At 35.7% G+C, this 14,335-nt stretch overlaps 1 protein-coding gene across 1 annotated transcript in view; it reads right to left on the reverse strand.

Annotated features, from left to right (window-relative positions):
* The window catches only part of HS2ST1 (heparan sulfate 2-O-sulfotransferase 1), a gene marked incomplete at its 5' end in the record, with an annotated part of 194,666 nt that overhangs the window by 35,972 nt on the left and 144,359 nt on the right, over positions 1-14,335 (reverse strand). Inside the window, 1 exon segment of the mRNA NM_001260915.1 lies at positions 1,462-1,700. Within this exon segment, the coding sequence (NP_001247844.1) occupies positions 1,462-1,700 (239 nt within the window).

Genomic DNA, 14,335 nt, shown 5'->3' on the forward strand with positions numbered 1-14,335 from the left:
CCTATAAATGTCATATGTGGTGAGCTCCTCCAGATTTACATTTCATGAAAATAATGGTTGATGTCATTGCCAGACATCTTGTAGTTACCAGGAAACTTTGTAATGCTGAACAAACAAATTAACATTATTTTTCTAAAACGTACTACTGAATAAATCTGAAATTATTATCTAAGCATGAATATATATTCCTTTTAAACCAAAGCATATTTTGAAAAGCGATAATGCCAAAAGATTTAAAACCCACTACACACTGTATAAAAACAGAATATTTAGGATACTTGCCCTTGAGATACACAATATTACATAATGAATAGTTTTTATGACACACATAGCTAAAAACAGCTCATGTTTCTTCCCATTTATAGAAGAGTTATTTGGTTTGGCCGACAGATGTGGAATTTTGATTCTATGAAAAACAGTACTCCAGGATCCTGCAAAGAGCCAAAAATTACATGGGCAGATGACATACCATATACCACTAGCCTTTATAAACAGCTCTCTAGCAAGAAAGCCAACCTTAGTCTCATGTGTCAATGTAATTCTCTTGTTTAAGTGTAAGGATTATAGTTATGCTAAATAGTGAGATAACAGTCAATTCTGTAACAAGTTCAAACACATAAATATCGTTATAACTACAGGACCATCACGAACACCTTTCTAATAAGCTTACTCCAATTTGGCATTTGATCCTAAGTAGTATTTTCAAACATTATCTTTCCTTCTCATGGGGTGGAATTCCCATGCCCTTCCATATTTATAGAGAGAACTTTATAATTGCAATCAAAACTCCAAGTGTGGGAGAAATGTATGCTACTACTATTAAAGAGATGAGCAAATTTTATTTCATAAGATAATTTCCTCTACTTTTCTTAAAGCCATTTCACAAAATTATCTATTCATTTGTCTATCTAAAACTTCTTGAGAATTTAAAAGGTAAGATGTTGAAGAAGCCACAATCCCTGTTCTTGAGGATTTTATAGCTTTTATGTATACATAAATATACATAAACTATATATACATTTATAAGCTATATATATAAACTCTCTCTGTATCTCTATCTATATCCAGTAAAGAGGGACTGGTGACAAAATTGAGTACAAGTATCCATCAAATATTTCTCTGTCATAAGTTGAGACAATAATTTTTATTGCAGGGTATCATGCCAAAATTATATTTTTAAAAGGATACTACGCTGAGGAACATCAATTTTCTCCTCAAAAATTCAAGCTATTCATTAATCATTTACTTCACAAATATTTGAGTACATACTATATGCAAGGAAATGTGTCAAATACTGTCGAGTAAAATTATACAAAAGTTAGCTGGCCCTCTCCCCTAAAAGGCTTATGATCCATTGAGATCAGAACTCACATCCCTTTAAAATACTTTATCCCCTTGAGCTAGAAAATTTGAGTGAGGAAGTTTTAGAAAACATTTGGGCATTCCTTAAGTGGTAATTACCTGATCTTGCAATGACATCACTGGATTATTTTTGGTAGTGTTGATATGAAGAACATGGTATTTATTCTTTGCACACAGGTCATAGGCGATATTGGTAAATGAAGTGCTTGCAGTTTTGGGAACTCTGTTATAAATGATCACCATATCCTCTTCCTCATCTAAAGTGGCATCTTGCCGAGGGCCATCCATTGTATGTCGCTGCTCAATTTCTCGGACTTCATGTCTTGCAATAGCCCTTTCTGCAAAGAAAAACAGATACAAACTAAGTTTTTAAGGACACTATAAGGAAGTTATGAGCACTGAACTTTGAACCATGATTAGAAAAGATACAAAAAAGAAAACAAAAAACCAAAGCAAAGAACCAAGGCATGTGGAAAACATGGGTAAATTGCTTGGGTTTCTAAGAGGATCTAGTTGATTCTAAAACAGCTGTACAGCCTGGAACATAATCTTCCTATTCAAGAACTGGGTAAGAGCTGTTGAAGAAATGTTTTGAGGACCAAAGCTGCAGAATTCCTTATGAAGGATAATACATATGCATATCAAGAACAAAGGAATAAAGAGTCAACAAGTGTAGAATAGCACAGACCACAGAATACTTTAGTGTAGTTCAAAAGTCACTTTATATTCTAATAGAATTCCTACAGCCTAAATTAATTCTCACACAAAGATTGCATGGAATACTAAACTTCACAGTAAAAAAATGAACTTAGAATTACTTATAAGTTAAGAAAAGGTTTTGAAATTTATTACCCAACTTAGTTATTCTCTGGTTTATAAAAATGTAGCGGTGCAGTGATTATAAATGCTTATATGACTTAACAAGAGTAGAAACAATACTACCACAAATCCTTTTTCTTTTCGGTGTTGCATTAGAAACTATGTTTATCACATGGCTATGCTTTTCCCTTAAATTTCATGGTTCCTCTAAAATCACCTATCTACTATGTGGTTTCCAAAGCAATTACATTTTGCTTCCTAGTATTCTCTATTTAATGCAAACTTCAGTTTCAAATATATATATATCTCTGTATATTCAAATATCTATATATTCTAATATATATTCAAATATATATATTTTTTCATATACATATATATGAATAAGGATGCAAGAAAAGGAGAGGAAAGAAGGAAATGAGGAGCATGAAATCTCTAGCAAGACTGCAAATACTCTGCACAGGAGTAGTTACACATACAGCATGTACTCTCTTAACCCCCAAGTCTTTGTGCAAGCTATCTTACCTATCTTGAACAGTCTTCCATTTCCCCACCCAACCTTTACATTTCAACTCAGTCGCTACCCAGGGAAGCATCTGATAGCTCTGACTAGAACAAATCATCTGTTTCCCTCCAGCTTTTTTTTCTTCGGAGATGGAGTCTCGCTTTGTCACCCAGGCTGGAGTGCTGTGGTGTGACCTCGGCTCACTGCAACCTCTGCCTCCTGGGTTCAAGCAATTCTCTGCCTCAGCCTACTGAGTAGCTGGAATTACAGGTACCCGCCACCATACACAGCTAATTTTTGTATTTTTAGTAGAGACACAGTTTCACCATCTTGGCCAGGCTGGTCTCGAACTCCTGATCTCGTGATCCACCCACCTCAGCCTCCCAAAGTGCTGGGATTACAGGCATGAGCCACCACGCCTGGCCATCTTTTAAAAAATATACATGCACCTATCTTATACTACATGTCTCATTATATTTATCATAATTGCAGTTTTACATTGCATGTGTGGTTATTAGTGTCCCCTATGATGCTGACAACTTAATAAAGTAAGATGAAAAGCAATGTGGTATAATTACAGCAACAAGTGCAGACTTCAAATATTGTCAGAGCATGCATCTTTGATTTTGGTTGAAAAGACATGGACACCATGTTACATAGAGTACACTCTGAGCTGAGGATTTGCATTCAAAAAACCTGAATTAAAAATTCCAGGCCTGCTGCTTACTAGCAGTGGGCTTTCCAAAAAAGAAGTACATATATGAGAGATAGATATATATATGTGTTATGTATTTATATGCAAATATACATACTCTTTTATTCTGGGGGGAGGTGTGAACTGAAAATGGGGAGAGAAAAAGATAATGAGCTTAATATTGAATACATTGTTGGACAGCCTGGGTCATCCAGGAGATATAAGATCATTGGGCATACAGGTGTACAGTTGAGAATAAAGGTTCAAATAGCAGACAGACAGCTGCCTAGACAATATATAGTATGTAGCACAGACAGAGACCCTAGGATAGAATCTTAGATAATACCAATATTTAAAAGGCAAATAGAAAAAGATAATCCATAAAAGAAACTAAGAATAAGAAAACTTTAAGGAAGCACATACCATAGTATTTTTCAAATCAACAGTGCTTTATAAATAAACCTACAAATCAAAGTAACATACTATAAGCATCCATACAAGATTTGGAAGTTGTCTTAGATTAAATTCAACTAATTTTTACTGAGAATCTATGAACATTATTGTTGTTATTATTATTAGAGACAGGGTCTCACTCTGTTGCCCAGGCTGGAGTGCAGTGGTGTGACCACGGCTCACTGCAGCCTCGACCTCCCCAGGCTTAGGTTATTCTCCCACATCAGCCTCCCAAGTAGCTGGGACTGCAGGTGCACATGATCACATTTGGCTAATTTTTGTATTTCTTGTAGAGATGGGGTTTCACCATGTTGCCCAGGCTGGTCTTGAACTCCCACTCTCAAGTGATCATCCCTCCTCAGCCTCCCAAAGTGTTGGGATTATACGTGTGATCCACTGTACCTGGCCTGAACATTATTATATTCAACAATTTTAAAGGAACCGTATGTTCTAAACAACTGCCGCAGCTGTTTAGAAGTTCAAACAGTTCAAAACTATTATGGTAATGTTATGTCCAAACACCCTCCCCTTTTCTACTAAGGGAAATACAACAGGACTGTTGGCATTCAAGTGCTGACAGAAATGTGAGAGGTTTCTTCCAGCAACACAGATATATGTGAAATTACCTTTAAAAGATTCACCTACTCACACAAGTAGGAGTTTGCGCTAAAGAAAAAAAAAGATTCACTTACAATCAACAATGCTGAATTTACTCATACTAGTTTTTTCTTCAAATCAAATACTTGGAAAAAAAGATTGTTTTGTGTTATTTCATAAGCAGGTATTCATTTTATCTGTAAAAAAACATGAGACAAACTGCAAAACTGTTTTATAATTACCTCATCACCTTTGCTACACCTCTGGCAGGGTCATGAAACAAACATGTTTTCAAAAAGTAATTATTATTCTTGGTTCATTATGTCTATTAAATTATATAAACTATATTTCACACAATTTTAGAAATGTCTTAAATTATGAAAAGGTAGAAATATTGGAATCACTACTTTCCTCATTCGAATAGTATTTATATGCATTTTCTATTTCTCAAATGTTTTTATTTTGCTTAAATATATAGAACAATTATTAATAGAATGTTAGGCCTAACACTACATAAAAAGGTAAAAATTGTATGGAAAATTAAGAACAATTTTGTTAGTAATATTAAACCATATCTCAGTTGAATAGCAGTAACTATTATTGATGATAAATTACTATCTTTCTTCTCCTGTGACAGTACTTAAAATCAGTAAGGGTGTTTTCAATATGGTCATTTTCTTTATTTACTAAGTCAGTATTAGACAGTTATAATTTTTTTTTTTTTAGCAAAGATGCTATGCATCTGGTTAGTACAGCCTCTTCTGAGGCTTTCTTAAATCGCTGAAGAAAGTTTATTAGTTACGTCACATTTGTAGTGCACTTAGAATGTAGGCAGCATAATCAAAATACTTAGGATACATTTTGACGGAATGTTTTCTTCATGTTTGAGTAATAAATTGCAGTTCACCCTTGAACAACATGGATTTAGAACTGCACAGGTCCAATACGTGGATTTTTTTTTTTCAATAAAATTTACACTGAGTGTGCCTGCTTCTCTTGCCTCCTACCTCCTTTATCTCTTCTGCCTCTGGCACCCATGAGACAGCAACACTAGGACCACCTCTTCCTCCTCAGCCTGCTCAATGTGAAGATGACAAAGATGAAGATGTTTATGATAATCTATTTCCACTTAACAAATAGAAAACATATTTTCTCAGAGCCTGGCATGGTGGAATGCACCAGTAGTCCCAGCTACTGCTACTCAGAAATTGAGGTAGAAGGATTACTTGAGCCCAGGAGTTTGAGATAAGCCTGGGCAACACAGCTAGACCCCCATCTCTTAAAAATTTTTTTTAATTAAAAAAATACATATTTTATATTTCCTGTATGTTAAATAACATTTTCTTTTCTCTAGTTTACTTTATTGTAAGAATACAGTATATAGCGATGGGCGCGGTGGCTCACGCCTTAATCCCAGCACTTTGGGAGGCTGAGGTGGGCAGATCACGAGGTCAGGATATTGAGACCATCCTGGCGAATATGGTAAAACCCTGTCTCTATTAAAAATACAAAAAAAAAAAAAAAATTAGCCAGGCATGGTGGCAGACACCTGTCGTCCCAGCTACTCAGGAGACTGAGGCAGGAGAATGGCGTGAACCCAGGAGGCAGAGCTTGCAGTGAGCGGAGATCATGCCACTGCACTCCAGCCTGGGTTACAGAGCGAAACCCCGTCTCCAAAAAAAAAAAAAAAAGAAAAAGAAAAAGAAAATAGTATATAGCATTACAAGAATACAGCATGTAATATGCCAATATACCAATAACATAAACATCAACTGTTTATGTTATCAGTAAGGCTTCTGACCAACAGTAAGCCATTGATAGTTAAGTTTAAAGGTGTTGGGAAGTCCTTTGAAAACCGGCACAAGACAAGGATGCCCTCTCTCACCACTCCTATTCAACACAGTATTGGAAGTTCTGGCCAGGACAATCAGGCAAGAGAAATAAATAAAGGGTATTCAAATAGGAAAACAGGAAGTCAATTTGTCTCTCTTTGCAGATGACATGATTGTATATTTAGAAAATCCCACCGTCACAGCCCAAAATCTCCTTAAGCTGATAAGCAACTTCAGCAAACTCTCAGGATACAAAATCAATGTACAAAAATCACAAGCATTCCTATGCACCAATAATAGAGAGCCAAATCATGAGTAAACTCCCATTCACAACTGCTACAAAGAGAATAAAATACCTAGGAATACAACTTACAAGGGATGTGAAGGACCTCTTCAAGGAGAACTATAAACCTTGCTCAAGGAAATAAGAGAGGACACAAATAAATGGAAAAACATTCCATGCTCATGGATAGCAAGAATCAATATCATGAAAATGGCTATACTGCCCAAAGTAATTTATAGATTCAATGCTATCCCCATCAAGCTACCACTGACTTTCTTCACAGAATCGGAAAAAACTACGTTAAATTTCACATGGAACAAAAAAAGAGCCTGCATAGACAAGACAATCCTAAGCAAAAAGAACAAAGCTGGAGGCATCATGCTACTGATTTCGAACTATACTACAAGGCTACAGTACCAAAACGGCATGGTACTGGTATCAAAACAGATATACAGACCAATGGAACAGAACAGAGGCCTCAGAAATAATACCACACATCTACAATCATCTGATCTTTGACAAACCTGACAAAAACAAGTAATGGGGAAAGGATTCCCTATTTAATAAGTGGTGTTGGGAAAACTGGCTAGCTATATGCAGAGAACTGAAACTGGACCCCTTCCTTACACTTTATACAAAAACTAACTCAAGATGGATTAAAGACTTAAACGTAAGACGTAAAACCATAAAAACCCTAGAAGAAAACCTAGGCAACACCATTCAGGACATAGGCATGGGCAAAGACTTCATGACTAAAACACCAAAAGCAATGGCAACAGAAGCCAAAATTGACAAATGGGATCTAATTAAACTAAAGAGCTTCTGCACAGCAAAAGAAACTATCACCAACGTGAAAAGGCAACCTACAGAATGGGAGAAAAGTTTTGCAATCTACCCATCTGACAAAGGACTAATATCCACAATCTACAAAGAACTTAAACAAATTTACAGGAAAAAAAACAACCCCATCAAAAAGTGGGTGAAGGATATGAACAGACACTTCTCAAAAGAAGACATTTATGTAGCCAACAAACATATGAAAAAAAGCTCATCATCACTGGTCATTAGAGAAATGCAAATCAAAACCACAATGACATACCATCTTATGCCATTTAGAATGGCAATCATGAAAAAGTCAGGAAACAATACATGCTAGAGAGGATGTGGAGAAATAGGAGCACTTTTACACTGTTGGTGGGAGTGTAAATTACTTCAACCATTGTGGAAGACAGTGTGGCGATTCCTCAAGGATCTAGAACCAGAAATACATTTGACCCAGCAATCCCATTACTGGGTATATACCCAAAGGATTATAAATCATTCTACTATAAAGATACATGAACACGTATGTTTATCGTGGCACTGTTTACAATAGCAAAGATGTGGAACCAACCCAAATCCCCATCAATGATAGACTGGATAAAGAAAATGTGACACATATACACCATGGAATACTATGCAGCCACAAAAAAGGATGAGTCCATGTCCTTTGCAGGGACATGGATAAAGCTGGAAACCATCATTCTCAGCAAACTAACATAAGAACAGAAAACCAAACGCCGCATGTTCTCACTCATAAGTGGGAGTTGAACACATGGACAGAGGGAGGGGAACATCACACACCGGGGCCTGTTGGGGGATGGGGGTTAGGGGAGGGATAGCATTAAGAGAAATACCTAATGTAGATGATGGGTTGATGGGTGCAGCAAACCACCATGGCACGTGCATACCTATGTAACAAACCTGCATGTTCCGCACATGTATCCCAGGACTTAAAGTATAAGAAAAAATTCTTAAGATAAAAATTTTTTAAAAAGTTGTTGGGAAGACAAAAGTTACATGCAGATTTGATGACACAGGGGTGGGGAGTGGTGCCCTAGCTCCCACATTGTTCAAGACCCAAATGTATAGAGAATCTGCTATGCAGCTATCTCAGGCTCACCACAAAATGTATAGCCTACAGATCACACGGGGTGCAATCTAAGAGTCATGGAAATTGCAGGCAAGCCAGGCATCAATGGCACTATTATTTCCAACTGAGGATGGACACTCAACTCCATGGCAATTCTAGTTTCTCCATACTGCTCTGACAGGTAACTTATTCCCCATAAAATGAATACACAATGAGGAATCGGGAGTAATACAGATGAAACAAAAGAAAGCTGTTGTGAGGCTATTTAACTAATTCTTGCTTCACCATCACTTACTGTGAGTTGACTGCCCAGCCAAACACCATCTGATCCTCATGGAAGTAATATTTTGTAATCATTGCAAATTAAGTAAACTGTCTGACTGTATACATTATTTTCTTAAGAGTATTGTTAGCCTGGCCAGGTGCGGTAGCTCATGTCTGTAATCCCAGCACTTTGGGAAGCCAAGGCAGGAAGATTACTTGAGCTGAGGAGTTCAAGACCAGCCTGAGCAACACGGCAACACCTTGTCTCTACTAAAAAATTTTAAAAATTAGCTGAGTGTGGTGGTGCATGCCTGTAGTCCCAGCTACTCGGGAAGCTGAAGTGGGTAGATTGCCTGAGCCCAGTAGTTTGAGGCTGCAGTGAGCCATGTTCACGCCACTGCGCTCCAGCCTGGATGACAGAGCAAGCCCCTGTCTCAAAAAGAGTATTATTAGCTTGAATCAGTCTCCCTGAGCACAATCACTACGGGGGACTAACAAAATAAATTTCTATATGCAAGGCAGAGACAGAGATTCTGAACACCGACAAATGCTTTCTTGTGTGGTTTCCAGACAGTCAACAAGGGATGCATATGGTACCATTCAAACTGACAAGTTATGAATCATCCTATAAAAAAGAGCTAACAGTGACTTCCACTTTAAGGGAAGATGGAGTAGACTTATGTTTCACTATTGCCCCTTCTAAGTACACCTAAAAACCTGGCACACAATACATAAAACAAATATAAGACTCTAAGAGAAGACAGTAGACTACTAGAACCCCTGGGACCGGAGGACAATACAGTGCTGAGTTGCCCTAAGTTTTACTTATGCCTCACATATTCCAGACTTGGAGCTATAGAAGCTGGCAACTTGGAAACAGGTACAGACAAAAGAATCCCTTTAAAAACCTATTCTCTGTAGCCAAAGGACCAGGAAAGGAAGATAGAAAGCTTAGATAATAATCACTCTACAGTAGCCAATTTCATAGGATAAACCGGCCCCACCACCAACTCTACAGGACAAGGAGGGAGTCTAGACTTCCACCCTCACGATGCCCAATATCCCTGATGGAGTGATGTCAGAGAAGGCCAAGTACAGGGTCAGGACTTTCATCTCAGGCAGCAGGTAACAAGGCACCTCTGCAGTATCAGTGGAGTCCAAGCAAGGAAACAGAAGATTTAAATTAGACCCAGAGTCTTATAATACAAAAATGCTCAGGTTTCAATCAAATACTATTCATCATACCAAGAACCAGCAGTATCTCAAACTCAATGAATACAATCAAGAAATGACCAACACCAAAATGATAGGAATGTTAAAATTTATCAAAGACTTAAAGCAGCCATGATAAAAATTCTTTAATGAGCAATTGTGAACATGCTTGAACCAAACAACAACAACAAAAAAAATAGAAAGCTCCAGCAAATACAATCTCAGCAGAGAAAATGAAGATACAAAAAAGAACCAGACCAGGAGCAGTGGCTCACGCCTGTAATCCCAGCACTTTGGGAGGCCGAGGCCAGTGGATCATGAGGTCAGGAGTTCAAGACCAGCCTGGCCAACATAGTGAAATCCTGTCTCTACTAAAAATACAAAAATTAGCCAGGCGTGGTGGTGCATGCCTGTAGTCCCAGCTGCTCAGGAGGCTGAGGCAGGAGAATCACTTGAACCTGGGAAGCAGAGGTTGCAGTGAGCGGAGGTCACGGCATTGCACTTGAGCCTGGACACAGAGCGAGACTTTGTCTCAAAAAAAAGAAAGAACCAAATGGAAATACAGGAACTAAAATAAAAAGCTCAGTGAATGGGTTCAATAGCTGAATGGAAGACATGAAGAAAACTTTAGTGAACTGAAAGAAAAAACAAAAGAAATTATTGAACCTAATAGCGGTGGGAAAACAGACCAAGAAAAGGAAAAACAAAAACAAACAAAGCTCAAGAAACTGTGGTCTAGAACAAAAGATCTAACATTGGTGTCACAGTCTTAAAAGGATAGGAGAAAGAAAGCAGGGTTGAAAAGTGCTCAAAGAAATTATGGCTGACAACTTTACACACTTAGCAAGAGACATAAACATTTAGATCAAGAAGCTGAACAAACTCCAAATAAGGTAAATCCAAAGATATCCATGTCAAGACCTATCATAATCAAACTTCCGAAAACAAAAGACAAAAAAAAAAAAAATCTTGAATGCACCTATATGAAGCCTACAAGAAAAAACTGGATTAACAGCAGATTTCTTATCACAAACCATGGAGGCAATAGGAAGTGGCACAATGTTTTTTAAGGGCTGAAATAAAATAATCATATACCTAGAGAAAATAATTTTCAGGAATGAAAGGGAAAGTAACTCATATGAAAGAAAATTAGCATTTATTGCCAGTAGACCTACCCTAAAAGATTGGCTTAGGAAAAGATAAAAGAAGAAATCTTAAAACATCAAAAAGAACAAACAAAAAATGGAGAGTAAAAATATGTGTAAATACAATAAACTTTCCCTTTCCTCTTGAGTTTTCAAAAGCAAGTTTGACAGATAAAGGAAAAATTATTATGGTACTCTGTGATGTGGCTCTAAATGAAGGCAGAGCAAATATTTAAGACAATTACACTGTAAGTGAGGGAGAAGAAAATGACAAGTGGAGGTAAGGTTTCTATACTTCACTTGAATTGGTAAAATGATAGCAGTGAACTGACAAGTGACATTTATATAATGAAATACACAAAACAAGCATTAAAAAACTATATAAAGACATTAAACTCAAATCAAAATGCAATTCTAAAAAAATATAAGTAACCCACAGGAATGCCGAAAAAGAAAACAGAAGTGAAAAAAAAAAAACAGAAGACAAATAAATAGAAGTGTCAAGGGAAATTTTAAAAATACATTCACATGAATGAAAATGAAAATAAGCAAATCAAAATTTGTGGGACATAGTTAAGGCAGGACTGAGAGGGAAATTTATAGCACTGTATTCAGACTTTAGAAAAGAACAGACTCTAATCAATAATCAAAGAAGATATACAAATGACAAACATGAACAGATGTTCAACATCATTAGTCACTGGGACATGCAAATCAAAACCACAACAAAGTACCACTTCATACACACTAGGATGGCTATAATTAAAAACAGATAAACCAAAAACTTAAAAAAAAAAAAAAAAAGAATAGAAAAATAACAAATGTTAGTGAGGAAGTAGACAAATTGTAACCCTCATACATTGCTGGAGGGGATGTAACATGGTGAAGTCAAGATGAAAAACAGTTTGGCAGTTTCTCAAAAAAGTTAAACAGAATTACCAAATGCCTCAGCAATTCTACTCCAAGGTATATACCCGCCCAGAGAACTGAAAACAGGTACTCAAATACTTATAAATGTTTAAAGCACTAACTCACTATAGCCAAAAGGTAGAAACAATCCAAATGTCCATCAACAGATGAATGAACAAATAAATTGTGGTAGTATATACAGAACAATAGAATATTATTCAACTATAAAAAGGAATGAAGTACTCATATATATTAGTAATACAATATAGATGAACATAAAAAATATGTTAAGAAGTCACATATAATTGGATTAATATGAAATATCCAGAATAGGTAAAAATGAAACAGTATATACTAATATATTGGTGGTTGCCAGGGAATGGGGGAGGGAGAAATGGAAAGCATCTGATTAACGGTTATGGTGTTTTCTTTGGAGTAATGTTTTGGAACTAGATAGAGATGGTGCTTGTACAATATTGTGAATGTTCCAAATGCCAGTGAATTGTTCCCTTTAAAATGGCTAATTTATGTTTATTTCACTTCAAAAAAACCTACCAAAAATATGTACTCACAAAATATTAAGATCTTATAATACAGGTTCATTTTAATAATATTAAAAACAGAAATTATAAAACATTTAACAGTTTATAAATTAGTCATTTATTCTCAATTTAACAAATATTTATTGAGTATCTTCATGTACAATAATTTTTTGTGGGCCCTTGTTAGATATATGTTTTACAAAACATTATGCTTCCACATTAAATATATGTTAATTCTTAACATTCTGAAAATACATTACAAAATTACAAAATAAATATCAAATTTTCTTTCACAACTTCATCTGTGATAAAGTTATCACTAAAAATATACTGGAGTTAATGCTCCTGAGACGATCTATTAGATAAAAACATCAAAGTAGTTAAATATCCCATCAATCCAAAAGCCACCGATTCTTTTCTTTTTGTGTTGCTGCTAAGGTTACTACGTTAAAGGAATATGAGTTATATTTTACTAAATGTACTTGCCAAGTTTGGCTATACTTTTCTATAGTTATTACATTAATTTAAAAATGTGAAATCCTTACAAGTTATAACCTTCTTTTATTATCAATCTGAGAAATACACTAATCATCTACATGAAAAAACAGTATTGGTAATAGCTAACACTGAATTCTCACTATGCTTTAAGTGTTTTATGTATATCATCTGTTATGCTCTGTGCTGTGTTTTATATACATCATGTCATGATTCTTAAAGCAAACCCAAGAGGCAGAATTATTATCCCCAATTAAAGAAGAAAACTGAGTCTCTTTAAGTGATCACCAGCTGTTTACTGATGTCAGGACACCATTCCAGGTCAATGTGACTCTAGAGCTCGTGTTCCACATTATACTGATTGTCTGAGATTTTGTCTATTTCTATTATAGAAAGAGGTAGAGCCTTATACTTAAATACAGCATTACAATATTATAGAAATATCTTTTTTTTTTTTGCAAATGCCTTTTAAAATTTTTTGATGCATTTTATTTTGGGATTGCAAAAGCATTTTGCAATTGTTTCCTGCAACATTCCTGTGAAATAGACATGGTAAATAAGTGAAACAGAGGGACAGAAGATGGTTGTCTTCTAGGTGTTAAAAAGCAAAACATGCTGTATTATCTTTGCAACTTCCTGTGAATATATAATTATCTCAAAATTTAAAAAGTTATAAAAAACCACAACCAAAGCCAAAAACAACATGATTATTGATATCATTCCCCAAATTAGTAATTGTATAATATTCTAGGTATTATTCTTGAATAGGGAAAAAAAATCACAACATACAAAGGTTTTCTTTATTTATGGGTTACTATACGGATTGTAAGGTCTGAAGTAGGTCTAATACAGGGCCTAAGTTTTTCTTTAAATATACCAACATACGTATAGAGATGAGACCTGTTATTCAAATTATAAGTGGAATCCTCTCCCAATTCACAGTTTAGAAAAACACCAATTTGCCTTGATTGTACTGACCAGAGTCAGATTTACCTGCATCCATCTTTTGGGAATGAAACTGCCATAGTATTTTTGGGAAAAAATTATTTTACCAGACGCCCATAGCCTGTTCACCCTAGCCTTTTACTTCTGTCTGCCAATAATGCCTGCACCAAGTATCTATTTTTAAAATACAAAATATCATAGTTAAAAATCATAGGTAAGCTGACTTCAAGGCTTCATTCTTTACTCGTCTCAGTCACTTGAAATAAATACACTGATACAAAATGGGGAGTCCAACTATATATGCTTTTCCTTTTTCTTGAGCTTTATTAAGACATTAATCTCACATTATCCCTCATCTCTTTCTAAATT

This window comes from Macaca mulatta, chromosome 1 (genome assembly GCF_049350105.2).
Source record: "Macaca mulatta isolate MMU2019108-1 chromosome 1, T2T-MMU8v2.0, whole genome shotgun sequence".
NCBI lineage: Eukaryota > Metazoa > Chordata > Mammalia > Primates > Cercopithecidae > Macaca > Macaca mulatta.